At 37.1% G+C, this 17,142-nt stretch overlaps 1 protein-coding gene and 2 pseudogenes across 1 annotated transcript; 2 read left to right on the top strand and 1 right to left on the bottom strand.

Moving 5' to 3' along the window:
- The first annotated feature begins 368 nt into the window (after nt 1-368).
- Nucleotides 369-6,239, top strand: LOC106423901 (annotated as a pseudogene).
- A 4,887-nt stretch (nt 6,240-11,126) lies between these two features.
- On the top strand, nt 11,127-14,727 carry LOC106423899 (annotated as a pseudogene).
- A 229-nt stretch (nt 14,728-14,956) lies between these two features.
- Nucleotides 14,957-17,118, bottom strand: LOC106423898 (transcription factor FER-LIKE IRON DEFICIENCY-INDUCED TRANSCRIPTION FACTOR-like). The gene is made up of 4 exons (XM_048754693.1): nt 16,166-17,118; nt 15,712-15,909; nt 15,382-15,558; nt 14,957-15,279 (listed from the first exon to the last, which is right to left on the bottom strand). The coding sequence occupies exons 1-4, from the start codon at nt 16,637-16,639 to the stop codon at nt 15,178-15,180; spliced, it is 951 nt and encodes a 316-aa protein (XP_048610650.1). The 5' UTR covers nt 16,640-17,118; the 3' UTR covers nt 14,957-15,177.
- Nucleotides 17,119-17,142: the final 24 nt, after the last annotated feature.

Genomic DNA, 17,142 nt, shown 5'->3' with positions numbered 1-17,142 from the left:
TTTCTACTACAACAAAAACTATATAAGTTAACAATATAATAAATATAATATTTTATTAATTTAAATATATTTTAAAAAAATTAATACTTTGAAAAAAAATATTTAATTTCATAATATTATATATATATACATTAATTAAATTTTACATATTCGAATATTTTAGAAATATGTATTGTTTAATTAATTTATTATATAAAGACTATGACACTAGTGTAGAATACAAACATGTTTCTATAGATATAATTCGATGAAATTATTCCAAAATATTAAAATTTAAAACAAAGATAAATTTATTTTTAAGAAAAAATAAACAATACAAAATTTTTATATTTATATAAATTTTATATAATTTAAATATAATAATAACTATTCATTAATTAATGGTGATATATACTTATTTAAGCGTATAATCGATTTTTTATCATCTTATTATTATTATTGAATTATGTTATATTTTATACTGGTTCGACATGAAACTATAAATTTTTATTAATTTATCATGTTTATTAATATATTAAATACTATTAAAATATGTTCAACTACAATGAAGAACACGATCCTGATTCCAAAATAAAATTTCAAAATATTAAAATATAAATGTATAAACTAGAATATAATTTTTTAACTTTTAGTTATATTTAAATTTGTGGAAAAAATCTTAAAGAGTTAAACATATACAAATAGTGTTATTAACTTTCAAAACTTATCATTAGTTCTTTAAAATGTTATTAATTTGGGGTCCTGTAAATTCAGGGTCGGCTCTATGTAAAATGAACATGTTCCTCTATACCAAAAGGTATTATTCCATGTTCGAAAACGCGCCCGAGTTGACGAGATCTCGGCCGGGTAAGCGTTAGGTGTGTGCTCACCATGGCGAGGAGGAGCAAATCAGAGTGGCCTCGCGGTGGACTGATTTTTTCCCGATTTTACCGTGTAAACAATGAAATCAACGCCTAAGATTCCAAAAACGTGTTGCTAAACTGAGAAAATTTGACCCCAATAGAAACTTGTTTGCCTTTTTAAGTTATAATCAGCCAAAAAAATGACAGAAAAATGAAAACTCGTGTTTGAAATGCATAGATGGCGGCTAGGGTTGCAGAGAATTTTAGTAAAGAGATAAGTAATTCATGTAATTACTTATTTAATGAATTATCCGAAAAATATAAGAAAAAGTTATATGTGGGCTTCGAAACCGGGCCTAGATGGCATTTTCCTTCGTTTCTAACCATTAGACCATCTTGACATTCGTAAATTTGATACCAAATTAAATATATATTATGAAAAATGTCTTAAAATTACTCCCCGATTAATCTCCGCTTAGTTTCCGATTTTTTGATAAATCGCTAGGCCCAAACCGGCCGTCCGACTCACGCCTAGCGTAGTTTCGAACATGGATATTATCCGATTGTCAGTAAAATTATACTCAGCGGCAGACCCACTAAATGAAAAGGTGTCACGTAAGAGCAAATAGTATGTTGAGCAAAATATTTGTAAATTTTGATTTAATCTGTTATTCGTTTCAATTAGAACAAACAATTCTGGATAACTGTGACTTTACAAAGCAAAGCAAATACAAATATTGTATATCCGTAAAAAACAAAGCAAATCACAAATATTAATATTTTTAGAAATACATATCCGATCTGTTATATGCATATATATACATATATTTAAAAAAATTGTATATACAACTTATATAAATATTATATTTTTATATAAGATTTAGTATTTTTATTATTAAATTTACTATATTAGTTATTAGAAATTTTAAAAGTAAATAATATTTTACTTTGTGTAATAAAATATAAATATTTTATATTAGTTTAGACTATTTTTTGTACGGATCGAATCGGATAACCAGTTAAAAATATAAATATTTTCAGATATATGGGACATCAAATATCCGGGTAGCTACGGATCTAATCAAATTGGATAACGTGTTCGGACGAAACAGATCGGATCACGAAAACTTCCAAAAAACTTGAATCGATCAGTGCCCACTCCTACCTAAGAGCACTTAAATCGTTTAATTGAGAGCTTTTGAGAACCTCTTTCGAACTTATTTTCTTATGTATTTGTTTTTCATTGGTGTATTTTTTTATTTTTAATTTAAATTTAAATTATTTAATAAAATAACCATTATTATTATTTAAATACTTAACTTAAGAATTCAACCAATGATTACTCTAATGTGGGAGATGTATTACATCCCTTCACAAAGCCCCTCAAATAAAAACACTCAGCCTATTTAATCGGTTCGACTCAACGCCACTCGGCGCCAATCAGCTCGATACTCGTACACGGCTGAGTGGCTTGACTTTACTCGGCACCACGAGCTCAGCTCAATAGCTTGAACGCTCGACCCAGTTACTCAGCTCGTAAAGTATGGCTCACCTCATTAGGTCATACCAACTTAAGGCGAACAAAGAAAAAGACTTGCCTATAAAAAAAGAACAAGAATGACAAGGAAGGGATTTAGACTTGAGAACACACAAAGATAGATGACTAAAAGCTAGAATTTTATACTTTATTCTTCTCGCCGACTTGTACTTTTCCTACCGGCTTAGACGAGCAACGACTATTTTTAAACACAGTGCTCACTGCTTCGTATCAGTATCAGCAGGCAACTTCATCCTCAGCCGTGATAACATCACGAAGTGTCTAGGGTTGGAACATTTCAGCCAGATTTGATGATTATTTTTCACGAGAAATGTGATTTTAAAAAGCTTATGAACGCTGCATTATCTTCTATGTTAAAAAGGTGTTTTCATTTTCCATATATATAATATAAACATGAATCGCTGCTGGCAGACAGACAATCATGCAATCACTATATTAAAATTTCTGGTAGCTGTCTGTAATCGACGTCTTGTACGGTACAACTTAATATACTATTGATAGAATGGAGTAACAACTTAAAAACCTCTAAAACTATATATTTCTATATATGTCCAAATCGCGTTTTTAAAACGGCATAACGTGTTTAATTCATATATACCTGTCCATGTGTTTACCTAGGTGAAGTTTTTTGAACTCTCAAAAGGAACCCAACTTTTTAACAAGGTTTCTCACAAATTTGTATCAAACTCAAATTACATTGTATAATTTTACTAAATTTATAATGTGATATTATGTATTAATATGGTTATATATTAATCATTTATTTTCTTATTAATTTTTCTAATATTGATTTTGATGAATAATAATAATTATGTGAAATCTACACTTTTATTTTTGTTGACGTGATTTGATGAATCATGTTATAAATGGATCCTTTTTGTGTTCTTACGTACTTTTTATTCTTGATGTTTATGTTTTTAGATTATGTTAAGTATTGTTCACTAACATATATTGTCTGTCACTCTGCCTATAACGGTTGGCTTATATATTTACAAATCTAAATCAGCTGAGAGTAAACAGCTCAGCCCCACAGAGTATAATACAATGTTGCTAATGGAGAGCCTCACGTCCTTCTCGGAAATCGCAAGACTCTTGATTGGTCTTGGCATGAACAACTCCTCTGTTGGCAAGGTCGCTTTATCCGCAGCTGCAATCTCTAATATGGTTGGACTATTGCTCTTCTTGGTAATGGTTCCTCTGAGTTTTCCATCATGGGTTCTAGGCGTGGCTCTACTTGTACAGATGCTCTTCTTCATCCTCATTGTCTTTGCTGTTGTGAGGCCAATACTATTTATAATAATCAAACGGAAACGAGAAGGGATGCCTATCAATGACAAATACATCTATTGGTTTCTCGTCTTGGTTTGTTTAACGTGTATATATTGGAACGCTATGGGTCAGTTTCCAGCACTTGGTGCTTTTTTTCTCGGTATTGCCATTCCTAATGGACCTCCTATTGGTTCTGCCTTGGTCGACCGATTAGAGAGCTTCTATTTTGGCATTCTATTGCCTCTCTTCATGACAGCTTGTATGATCAGGACTGATCTCAGTGTTTGGAAAGACATCTTAACATTCAATATCAGCAATGACAAGAAACTCGCAGTTGTGTCCCTCGTCTTGCTCATCTTCTTCTTGAAGGTTTCTGTCTCAATGGTCCTACCTCTCCTCTTTAAAATGCCGTTGAAAGAGTCCATCGTTCTTTCCCTTATCATGTCCCATAAAGGGATAGTAGAAATAAGTTTCTATGTTTTCTCTTTTGGCCTCTACGTTAGTTCTCTCATCTTTCGACTTCTTCATCATTATATTTATTTTCTTGCAAGAAAAAAATAATTTTTTAACTTTTTGTTACAGTTTTTGGACAGAGATACCTTCTCGATCCTAGTTTTATCCATTCTCCTAAACTCGTTGTTCCTAACAGTGGCAATCAGATTTCTCTATGACCCATCAAAGCAGTTCATGTGCTACCAAAAGAGAAGTTTAGTAAGTACGAAGATAAATGGAGCTGCTAAAGACTCTTGTGTGCATCCATAGACCAGACCACATTTCATCCATGATCAACCTTCTAGAAGCTTCTTATCAATCCGAGGAGAGCCTTCTTACTTGCTACGTCCTTCACCTCGTCGAGTTACAAGGTCAAGATGTTCCCACTTTGATCTCACACAAAGTCCAGAAACTCGGAGTCGGGACGGGAACAGAAGAATATTCGGAAAACGTCATCCTTTCTTTCGAACATTTCAACCGTTACGTGTCCAGTTCCATTTCCATAGACGCGTTCACATGCAAGGCAAAATCGACCCACATGCAAGATGATATTTGTTGGCTAGCTCTCGATAAAGCTGTCACGCTTATCATTCTTCCTTTCCACCGGACTTGGTCTCTCGACCGAACATCCATCGTGTCCGACAGTGAAATGATCCGGTTTGCCAATTTCAACGTCTTGAAACAAGCTCCTTGCTCCGTCGGTATCCTTATCGAACGTCACATTGTTAACAAGACGCAAGAATCTCAACAAAACCTTAAGGTTTGTGTGATATTTGTGGGAGGAAAAGATTATATGGAAGCATTGGCCTTTGCAAGGCGAATGGCACGTCAAGAGAACGTAACGTTAACGGTTCTATGCCTTGTAGCAGCCGGAAAGAGCAAAGGATGGTATCAAATGCTGGACACAGGGGAACTAAGAGAGTTGATACTAAGCAACGATCCAGGAAACCCGGAAGAAGAAATTTCCACAATTTACTTGGAAGAGAAGATTGTAGATGGAGCGGCAACATCAATGCTTCTACGCTCTATGGCATCTGATTACGACCTTTTCATAGTAGGCAGAGCCTGCGGTGAGAACCACGCTGCCACTAGAGGGACAGAGAGTTGGTGTGAATTTGATGAGCTTGGAGTCATTGGTGATTTCTAGGCCTCACCCGATTTCCCGAGCAAAACATCAGTCTTAGTAGTTCAACAACAACGAACCATAGCCAATAATCACTGATATACGTGGTGTGAGATATGTTAATATAAATCCATTACAAGTGTTTTTTGTAGTTATTTCGATCTTAAGGGGTGTTTCAAAATGTTTTACATTCAGAATTTCAGAGGAGTGTATTCGTATTTGATAAGATTTATAATGAGTTCATAGATAACTTTACAAAAAAATCTCTGTCAAACACTTTAATATCTTTTACCAAAAAAAAACACTTAAAAATGTCTATCAAAACGTATTCAAATCCTAAAAGCACCATAGTATACTGGTTAAGGTTTAAAATTTTGTACACCAAGATATGGGGTTCCGAGAGCAACTCCAATGGTGTTACCCACCATTGGAGTCCTTAGGAATATAATATATATATTTTTTTGCTTTTTGAATAGTTAAGGATTTGACTCTAAAATGTATATCCAATGGTGTTACTCAATATGGAATCCTTAGGAATTTAAAATTATTAAATTTGTAAAACATTTAAATTTAAAATTTTTATTTATTCAATGATTAAAAGCAAACATACAATAATTATACATCTTCATCATTACCAAACTTGTTCCAAATATTTTCGATTAAATTATTTTTCAATGCTTCGTGTGTACGCCTATCTCGAACCTGATTTCGTAGACCAAGCATGTTGTTAATATACTCTACATGTTGATATCTTGCATATTTCCATTATCTTATCTATTCGTCCATGTGCATTTTGTTCATATAGACTAGGATTTAGCCATGTTTAGGTTACATTTTGCATACATGAGTCTTTATCAGGTGTTGGAGTGCCACATGGAGTTCTTGGGGACGTTTGGATGCATTTGGAGCTCAAAGGAGGTGAAATAGGTGATCATTGGACGAGCAGAGGATGGGAGCGAGGTTCCGCAGCGACGTCATGAGGTCGCTCCAAAGCACCTCTCAGAGCGACCTAGCTGGAGCGACCCCGTGAAGTCGCTCGCCATATTCATCCCGTTGGAAGCCCAGAGCGACTTGCCCAGAGCGACGCACCGAGGTCGCTCGCATCTCACACCCCTCTCGGAGCGACCTCCCAAAGCGACACCCCGAGGTCGTTCACGTCTCTATGACGAGACGACACGAAGCGAAGCCCGGAGCGACCTCTCAGAGCGACCCACTGAGGTCGCTCCTGAAGGCCGGAGCGACTTGTCGGAGCGACATGCCGAGGTCGCTCAGCGTCTATTTGGGTCGATTTTTATTTTACTTAAGGCCCTTTTGGTCATTTTATTATGCACGTTTTACATTTCTAAAACCTATGTTTTAAACATCTTTGGTAGCCACCAGACAGATTATCTTTTGATCTATTGAGAAATACACAAAAACTCTCTTGAGAAGTTTATCTCTTGGATTTTGATTGTTATGTTCTTGTGTTCTTGTTGATTTCTTATCTATTTCTCTACATGATTAATCTGAAATCCAATATGGGTCTAAGAGGAATCATGGAGATTAGTGAGTAATCACCTTTTGAATTCATGGGTTAGGGAGATTAAGGGTGATTAGGTTAGTTCTAGGATGTTTTAGTGTAGATCATTCTTGTTCCTTGCTATTAGAGTATTCATAATGCATCTTCTGAGTTGGCCACTCAAAAGTTGATCAATAGGCATTTCCCACCCAAAAGGTGTTTGATGAAATACCTAAGACAACTCTCCTAGGCTTTTAGTATACTTTGCCAAAGACATTTGTTGTTAAAGGTGCTAAAATAGCTAATAGACTTGTTAGTAATGATTGCTTTCATATTATTCAACCAAAGACATTTGATGGTTGAGATATGTTAGCAAATGAGCATTCATCTAGACATAGAGCTTGCTTAGAATTGTGTTTAGGCTTAAGGTCGATAGTTTGATTGATCATTTGTCATCCTTAGTTCGAAACTTGATCACCCAAGGTCTAATCCCTATGCCCCTGAGTTCTCTTTTCCCTTAGTCAAGAAAGTATCATTCTGTTATTGTTTTTTAGTTTTAGTCATAGCTTAAAACTCATCTAAATCATTGGTTGCACTTAGATTAAGTGAGTACTTGCATTCCCGGTGCTTTGATATCCCTCAGAACTGGTTCGACATTCACTATACTACATCATTTGTCTTAGGAGCCTTGAGAACTCCTAACACCACATGTGAACTTCTGCTCGACTCTCCTTCTTCAAATTCCGATGTATCGTACAGAGTGTATCCACCTCGTTCATTTTTGACTATCATATTGTGTAGTATGATACATGCTCTCATAATCTTCCCTATTTTTTCTTTGTCCAATGATAGAGCTGGGTTTTTCACTATCGCAAATCGAGCTTGCAATACACCAAAAGCACGCTCCACATATTTTCGGGTTGCTTCTTGAACCTTAGCAAATAACGCTGCTTTAGAACCTTGAGGGAGTGTGATAGATTGGATAAATGTTGACCATTTTGGATATATACCGTCCGTGAGGTAGTAAGCCAAATCATACTGGTGTCCGTTGACCATGTATGTTACCCTTGGAGCTCGACCTTGGTAAATTTCATCAAAAACTTGTGACCGATCAAGGACGTTAATATCGATTAAGGTACCTGGAGGACCAAAAAATGCGTGCCATATCCAAAGATCTTGTGAAACTACAGCCTCCAAGACAATTGTCGGCTTTCCTGATCCACGTGTGTACTGTCCTTTCCAAGCGGTTGGGCAATTCTTCCACTCCCAATGCATACAATCGATGCTTCTTATCATCCCCGGAAAGCCGTGTACCTCTCCAATATCGAGTTATCGTTGAAGATCCTCTGGAGTGGGTCTTCGTAGATACTCATCTCCAAATAATTGTATTACGCCTTCTGTGAAATTGGTTAAACATGAAACTGATGTGCTTTCACCAAGTCGGAGATATTCGTCAACGGCATCAGCCGCAGAGCCGTAAGCAAGCATACGAATAGCTGTCGTACACTTTTATAGTGTTGATAGACCTAACCTTCCGACTGCATCTCTTCTTTGTTGAAAGAATTGAACATTTGCTGAGAGGGTGTCGACAATATGCATGAATACTTCATTGTTCATGCGGAAACGGCGTCTGAATAAATGAGGCGGAAATACCAGCTTCTGTCTTCAACAAGCACATGGTCTTGTACTTCACCTGAAACAGAAGAAAATCACGTGTGTAAGCAAGGTAAATAGACATGTTTTAGTTGTGAAATGACAACTACACTTATGTCTAATGCAAACAGTTGAAACTAGTATAATGCAAACATCTGAAACTAAGGTTAGAGCTAACAAACCCTACAACAATTCAGACATAAGTTTGTTTTTGAGAGCTGATTCCATCTCAAAGAGAAGCTCGGGCTATGTAAGCAAACTCTCTAGCAAACTTTGCTGAGAGATTTTTTTTTTTTAGCTCTAACAAATTTTTTAGCTTTGCCAACTCTTCCACTTTTCCAGTTTTCTTCCTCTTGCTACCAGCCTTCGCAGCCTTAACCCCTATTGGTCGCTCTTCTGGCTCTGGCTCTGGCACTGCCCCTTCACCGTCGCCTTGGGAATCCGCTGGTTTGGGCTTGTCCTTCTCCAGATAGGTAGAGCACCATTTCACATCATGCCGAAGCTCCCTCCATGCATGTTCGAAGTTGAACTTTGATCTCCAAGGCAGACTTCATCACATCGTTCTCATTTTGCCCGCTTCTCTGCTCCCTCAGTGACATGTCGTAACAGCCAGCAAACTTGCAAACTCCCTCGTTGATCCTAGCCCATCTTTTCTTGCATGGCCCAAGTTCTCGTGGGCTTGTCCCAACCAGTTGAGGACTGGAGTTGTAGTACTCTACAATCGTGAAAACGTTCTTTGAGTCTCTCAACCTCTTGTTGCATTCCCATAACCCATGGTTGCCTGAAATGCATCCTGTCATTCTGCGAAAGCAGAAAAGAATTTATCAAACAACAAATAAATATGGAAGGACAAGATCGATAAATATAGACAGAAGAATTCAAACCTCATAGTCTTTGCATATGAAGTATCTTTTCCCAAGGAGGTAGTCATATGTATCCTCTTTATCGACGACCTCCTTCGTGATAGATCCACAGGGGCACAGCTTGGGAATCCCCTGTTGCGCATTTGCAACGAAATGAAGTATGTTGTAGTATGCTTTGTGTGCTTTCATATCTCGCAATTCTTCCTCCATTTCAGAACCTACAAGAACAAAAACATATAAGCGGATCAAAATCCTTTAATCGTGATGAAACCAACAAAGAAGCGAATAGTAAAGAAGAAAATAGTAAGACCAGACGAAAATCCTAATTCGATTCTAAACCCAAAATCTATTTGATCCCCACAATCGAATCCATAAACAAAGAAGCGAATAGAAAAGAAGAAAATAGTAAGACCAGACGAAAACCCTAATTCGATTTTAATCCCCAATTCGATTTTAAACCCAAAATCTATTTGATCCCCATAATCGAATCCATAAACAAAGAAGCGAATAGAAAAGAAGAAAATAGTAAGACCAGACGAAAACCCTAATTCGATTTTAATCCCCAATTCGATTTTAAACCCAAACTCTATTTGATCCCCACAATCGAATCCATAAACACTGATGAATCAACATGCATCAACTCCAAATGCAAAAATAAAGAACTAAAATGGTTCGATTTACCTTGAACAAAGCGGATCGCAGAATCGCCTTTTGTTTCGCCGGGAGAGGTGAAAAGGTTTTTTTCTGCTCGAGTCGCGAAAATGACCGAGTATTTTTCCCCTCACAAAACACATCCCTTTCCCGATCCAATCAGACGTTGCCACCGCATCAAGGATCAACCGCAAATAAATTCTTCATTAAAGATTCAACCTTAGCGTCAAGTTTAATTATTATTTTATTCTTAATGCATAAGGATTAGCGCTAAGAAATAGCTAATATCCTGCGATGCACTGAGTTGCAGCTGGTCTGAGTCCCTGCAATTTCCTGCGAATGTTTAAAAACTTGTACACCAAAATAAGCTTGATAAAAACAATTAAGTTATGTAAAATCTAGTTCATGTGCGACTCCTATATAGGCCCAGTTTTGAGGATATGTCCACAATGCAAAACGACAGGGCCCAACTTTAATTTCAAGGTTGTTCAAAAAATAAAAATAAAAATCACTAATTTTTTTTTTTTTTTGCTAAAAAAAAAAAAAATCACTAATTTTCCTTAGAAATTAGGACCCTAATTTTTTTTTTTAAAAACGTTTTAAAAACTATTTGGACCAATACTGGATCCTAGGTTCCTACCAGACTGACCTGCTTCTATGTATTTACGATTTTTTTTTTATATATATAGCGATATCCTATCACTTTTCGTTTAAGTCGGCATGTTATCTTTGACCGTGTTTTAGTCAACTGAACCTAATTCATTATACTTCATAAACTTTATCCAATGATGTTAAATTGTATTCAAATCAAAGTCTTTGGTTTACATCTGAGAGCTTCACATGAAAGAATTTAAGGGAAAATTGAAAACTGTGTACTATTTTTCTACGTGTTTTGTGGAGTACCAAACCAGTACCCAAAGCACGTCCAAAAAATAGTACATAGTTGAACCGTTATAAATAATGCATTGCAAGTCAACAGCCAGACACATGAATCGCTGAAAGAAACTAGAAAGACAGTACAACTGAATGACAGTCGTCAATCTCTTATGGTTTAACTTGATATACTATTTATAGAGTGGAGAAATAGCTCATAAAAACGTCGAAAACTATATATATCTATAAATGTCCAAACTGTGTTTCCAAAACAGCAGGACCTATTAACAGAATATACATCGGTATGTCCTCCTTGTGTACATATGGTTTGTCTTTTCAATTTCTAAAGGAATCCAACATTTCTTCATCGTATTCCCCAATTTTTTTCCTTGTAACATATCTCTCATAAGATTTTAAATTCATGGAAGTAATGGGAAATACGACGGGTCCAATTCTCGGGCAGCCGGAGGCGGATTTTAGGGGAGATAGAATTCCGCCGCCAGGCGGACAGGAAGGCGTGGGGGAGCATGCTTTGGGGGATGATGTAAATTGGATATATGATATGGCTTGGTATGGTGAAGCTGTAAGAAAAAGTGATGGATATATATGCGAGGAGCATCCTGCCAAGTTGTCTTCTGATGGTGTTTGGGAGAAAATCATTTATAAAGGTGAGGGTCTTCGCGTTTGGCAATATCGTCTTCCGAATCTAGAGATTGTCATATTGTTTGTGTTCTTCCTTTGGCAATTCTTCAACATCTTGTTCAGGAAAATGGGACTTAAGATTCCCAAGTTCACCTCTATGATGCTTGTGAGCTCTACTTCTTCTCATTATTTTGTAAAATTTAATAATTATCTGCTCTTGAAAACATTCCTGACAATACAATTTTATTTTGTTTGTGTTGAAGGCGGGGTTAGTCTTGAACGTTCTACTTACTGTTTCGGGCGATAAGTCGATTATTCAAGAGTTATTGTTCCCTAAAAATAAAATAGATATTCCGGGATGCCTTGGATTATTTGGTTTCATGATATTTTGGTTCCTCAAGGGTGTTAAAATGAACTTCAAGAGAATCCTCAAGGCTGAATCAAAGGCAAGAGTAACTGGAGTGGCAGCGGTTACTTTCCCTATAATAGTTGGTCTCGTGATTTACATGTTAAAACCAGTTGAGAAACGAACGCTCCTAGCCACACCGTATGGTCCATTGTTGCTAATGGAGAGCCTCACGTCTTTTTCGGGAATCGCAAGGCTCTTGAGAGACCTCGACATGAACCACTCAGCTCTTGGTCGGGTGGCTTTATCCGCAGCATTAGTCTCAGATATGATCGGACTCTTCTACGTGGTGATGCTGGTCCCTATTTCTAGCCCAACGTTTGCTAGCTTTGGTTTACTTATAGAAATTGGTTTCTATCTCGCCATTTGTTTTGCTGTTGTGAGGCCCATCATGTTTAAGATAATAAAAAGAAAACGTGAAGGGAGACCCATCGACGACAAGTACATCTACGGGATTATCATCATGGTTTGTTTAGCGTGTATGTATTGGTACGATCTTGACCAGTTTCCTGCACTTGGAGCCTTCTTGCTTGGTCTCGCCATCCCCAATGGACCTCCTATTGGTTCTGAACTGGTTGAACGTCTAGAGAGCTTCAACTTTGGTCTTATATTGCCTCTCTTCCTTACATCCAGTATGCTCAGGACTGATATCAGCGCTTGGAAAGATTGTTTAACCGACCACACTAAATTCGCGGTTGCATCTCTCATCGTACTCATCTCCTTGTTGAAGTTCTCTGTCTCAATGATCATACCTTACCTCTATAAAATGCCACTGAGAGACTCTGTCGTTTTTTCCCTTATCATGTCCCATAAGGGTATCATCGAACTAAGTTTCTACCTATTCTCTTACTCCTCCAAGGTTGGTCTCTCATCTTTTTAATTTCCATTTCTTGATCAACCTTTTTTTGTATATGTTCTTCAAAACAAAATATTCATTTTCTTATAATTGGTTTGATACAGATTTTGACTAGAGATACCTTCTCGATCCTAGTCTTGTCCATCGTCCTCAACTCGTTGATCATACCAATAGCGATCGGATTTATCTACGACCCCTCGAAGCAATTCTTGTGCTACCAAAAGAGAAACTTAGCAATTATGAAAAACTCTGGAGAGCTCAAGACTCTAGTATGCATCCATAGACCAGACCACATATCTTCCATGATCAACCTTCTAGAAGCTTCTTATCAATCCGAGGAGAGCCCTCTTACTTGCTACGTACTTCACCTCGTCGAGTTACAAGGTCAAGACGTTCCCACTTTGATCTCACACAAAGTCCAGAAACTTGGGGTCGGGTCGGGGAAAAAATATTCGGAAAACGTCATCCTCTCTTTCGAACATTTCCACCGTTACGTGTGCAGTTCCATTTCCATTGACACATTCACATGCATCGCAAACGCGAACCACATGCAAGATGATATTTGTTGGCTAGCTCTCGATAAAGCTGTCACGCTTATCATTCTCCCTTTCCACCGTACCTGGTCTCTCGACCGAACATCCATCGTCTCCGATAGTGAAATGATCCGGTTTCTAAACTTTAACGTCTTGAAACAAGCTCCTTGTTCTGTCGGCATCCTTATCGAACGACATCTCGTTAAGAAAAAACAAGAGTTCCAAGAAAACCTCAAGGTAAATACATTTTATCAAATTTTGTATTCAAACTAAATACAATAAAAGAAAAAATATTAATCTCATCCATTGTGATTTTTCTATGGGCAGGTTTGTGTTATATTCGTGGGAGGAAAAGACGACAGGGAAGCATTGGCCTTCGCTAAGAGAATGGCTCGTCAAGAGAACGTGACACTTACCGTTCTACGCCTTGTAGCATCTGGAAAGAGCAAAGAAACGACAGGATGGGACCAAATGCTCGACACCGTGGAACTAAGAGAGTGTATGCGAAGCAATGAACCAAATGATCAACCAGGAACGCCAAAAGAGGAAGTTTCCACAATTTACTTGGAACAAGAGATAATAGATGGAGCAGATACGTCAATGCTTCTACGTTCCATGGCATTTGATTACGACCTTTTCATTGTTGGAAGGACATGCGGTGAGAACCACGAGGCGACCAGAGGGATAGAGAATTGGTGTGAGTTTGAGGAGCTTGGAGTCATTGGTGATTTCCTGGCCTCCCCGGATTTCCCGAGCAAAACATCCGTGTTAGTAGTTCAACAACAACGAACGGTCAGCCAATAATTAGAAAAAGCGCACTACTTTGTTCCATATCTCTCTTTTGTAACATTTACAATAAAGTTTGAAAATACCAAAAATCATATACGAGTACTTATCATTTGGTTTATTCATTGTTACATGCCGATTATGACATTTTGCATTTTTTTCTTTTTAATTCGGTGAGACACATGCACACCCTCCTTGTTTTAGATTGAATGTCTTAGGCAAACAAAATTTTAGATACGTAAGAATTTATGACTTAAACCAAAACAAGAATTGATCTATAAGCATATGAGGTCGCCAAGATGATCAAACCAGACAAATGTTTGATTGGAATTGAATGAAGGATTAGAAAGGGTTTCACTGCGTAAAAGTACAATGGATCTAAGTTAGAAAACTAGTGAAGTAAATCACTAGAAACGATCCAAAATAACTCTCGCCTCAAAGAGGAGAATTAAACTAATAAAAGTTTAAAGGTTCGACTACTAATTGACCTGAACGACAACGACCATAGTTTGGTCCCTGCAGTTTATTCCCTTTCGACTTTGACCCCAAGACTTTTATTTGTTACACATTTCTCTCCACTTTTGCCCCAACCTTTCTAATTTCACTCCATGGCTACCTGTATATGCAAATTGGGCAAATGCACTCCTAATAGAATCTAAATGCAAGCTTTGACCACCAAAAGAGACCATAATTTATGCCTAAAATCTGATAAAAACGCCATTTATCATAGTTTAGGAAGGAGGTCAGAGTGTTTCAACATAAGTTAGGTTCATAGAGTCGTAAACTGCTTTATCTGTGTTAAGAAACCTTTATTCTTTACTAACCAAACAGAGAACATGATATTCACTCAAGATGTGATATCAGTGTTACTGTTACGAATAGCCAATCTTCAAGAAATCACAAGGCAGTAATGCAGTGAACAAAAAACTTGAGTCTATAAACAAAAATGTAAAAAGTATGTCCATTTTAACTAAACATTTCTTTGCTGAATGAGATCTATAACAAGATGTCATCCCATGTAGAATTAACTTTAGATCCCTGGTAGTTATAAAACATACAGAAAGCAAGACAACCAATGGATGCATAACGGAGGTTGAATTAGATTGGAACATCGCATTACACTCTGACAAAATCAAGTGAATGGTTTGAGGAATTCAAAGCCTTGGTTTAGAAGTGATCCAGTGATCCACAGCTTCAGGTTAGGCAAGTTCAAGCTCTGTTCGAAACATGTCCCCTGTAACCAGCAAACAAGCAAACTTGGTAATTAGTAAACGTATGTCTGGGACTTGCAGAAACCAGAAAAAAAAAGAAGGTAGAAAGAGACAGGCTGGTTTACATCTAAAGCATATGTTAAAAGGTATCTGTCAGGAGAAGGAGAACTTAGGTTGGAGTTTTGCACTTGGAAGCTTCTAAGAGACTCCAAAGACTTGTAGAGTGATGGAGCAACACCTACTCCTTTATTACACACCAACCTCACATAGAATCCTTTCTCTTCCACTTGAATAACATCCATCTAGCACATAAAATATAAATTTAACATAAAACTGGCGAAAAATCAGCAGAAAAATCTCTTGGTAAATAATTTTCCTACTTTTGTTCTTGAAATATATTGCTATGCCACTGTGTAAATAAGCTTTTGATATTTTTAGAAACTTGGGTTTTATACCTCAATGATATTCTTGGAAGGAGACTTAATACTCTGAAAAGTTTGAGTCGTGCGAGCGTCTGGTGCAGGTTCTTGGTACCCTCCAGTAGAGTTTAAAGAAGCTTCAAGGCCTGCGATATCGGCTTTGAGTTTCTTGGCTTGTGATTGCAATTCTTGAACATACAACACGGCATCTCCCACAATGGATGCTTTATCCATCTAATGCCAAAAAAATAAAAAATAAATACTAATCAGTTTCATAAGTCTAGGCCGGCTCTGATATTTTTAGGAGTTTGAGGCGATTTAGTAAATATATCAATTAAACAAAAAAAAAATTGGAATCATATATCTATGTAATTTTCTTCAAAAAATTTTGGACCTCTAAGGCAATGTTTCACTTGATTATGCATAGGACCGGCCATGTTCATAACTCATATTTGTGTTCTGAAAACAGATTCAGTCGATTCCATTTTACCTTAGTAATGTTGGGAACAAGAGATCTCAATGCGTAGAGCTTATCCTTCATACGACTTCTCCTCCTTCTCTCGGAGATCAAAGTCCTCGACCGATCCGTCTTCGTTTTACGGCTTCCATCATTATTCGTTGTCGTGGCCGAAGAATCGTCTCCGTCGTTGTAGTCGTCATCGTCACCGCCAGGTTTGACACTCTCGCCCTCGAAGCTATGGAACGACTCGGTGACATTGGAACCAAGGTCAGGCAGTTCGTTGAACAGGTCAACGACAGGTGTTGGGACAAACTGGTTTTGGTCGATGAAACATGAGTTGTTTTGTAAAGGACGACCACCAAGATCGAAATCGAGGGGTGGGTTTTCGATGGCTTGATCATCTCCTCTGATGAAATTAATGAACTGATCGAAGTTTGGATCGACCAAGAAGTTGTATACTTCTAGGTCGTTTAGGTTTGAAAGAGCGTTGACTCTTCCGTCCATCGTCTTTTCGTCTGTTTCTTAGATTTTTTGTCAAACCGAAAAGGAAGGGAAGACTTCGAAGTTTCTGACAACGAACTCGTTTATATATACACTAGCTAGTACAGCCTACAGTGACTTTTTTGTTTCCTTGTGCTTTTTAAATCACTGTACGACAATTATCTGTATTAACAAGGAAATATACTTTAGCTAGGTTGGTACTTGATAATTGTTTTCTTTTAACAAACTTGTTAGTTTTATTTTAATTAAGTTTGGTTCGTTAGCGTGTTGATAATGTCATGCATGACGATCAAATTATATATAATCTTGCTAAATTGTCTCAAATGATTGGTTTGTCGTGTTGCATGACAGTTATATTTCTGACTATGAAATGGAAGTCGAATTCTGAAACAAAACAAAACAAGAAGAAAAGAACGTTGTTCAATCAGTAGGTAGATATTTTTTTCTCGTAATAAAGAGTGAGTAAGTAGTTCTAAAACTAAAACGAAAGTGGAAACCAAAACAAA

Source organism: Brassica napus, chromosome C4, assembly GCF_020379485.1.
Source record: "Brassica napus cultivar Da-Ae chromosome C4, Da-Ae, whole genome shotgun sequence".
NCBI lineage: Eukaryota > Viridiplantae > Streptophyta > Magnoliopsida > Brassicales > Brassicaceae > Brassica > Brassica napus.
This window is presented reverse-complemented; position numbering and strand designations above follow the sequence as displayed.

Bases quoted from the DNA above. Each gene is read 5' to 3' on its own strand.
- LOC106423898 (XM_048754693.1), bottom strand. From the start codon at position 16,639: ATGGACGGAAGAGTCAACGCTCTTTCAAACCTAAACGACCTAGAAGTA. The intron at 15,910-16,165 runs GTAAAATGGAAT...TTTTGGCATTAG, and splicing joins TTGTTCCCAACATTACTAAG to ATGGATAAAGCATCCATTGT. The intron at 15,559-15,711 runs GTATAAAACCCA...TTTATGTGCTAG, and splicing joins CTTCCAAGAATATCATTGAG to ATGGATGTTATTCAAGTGGA.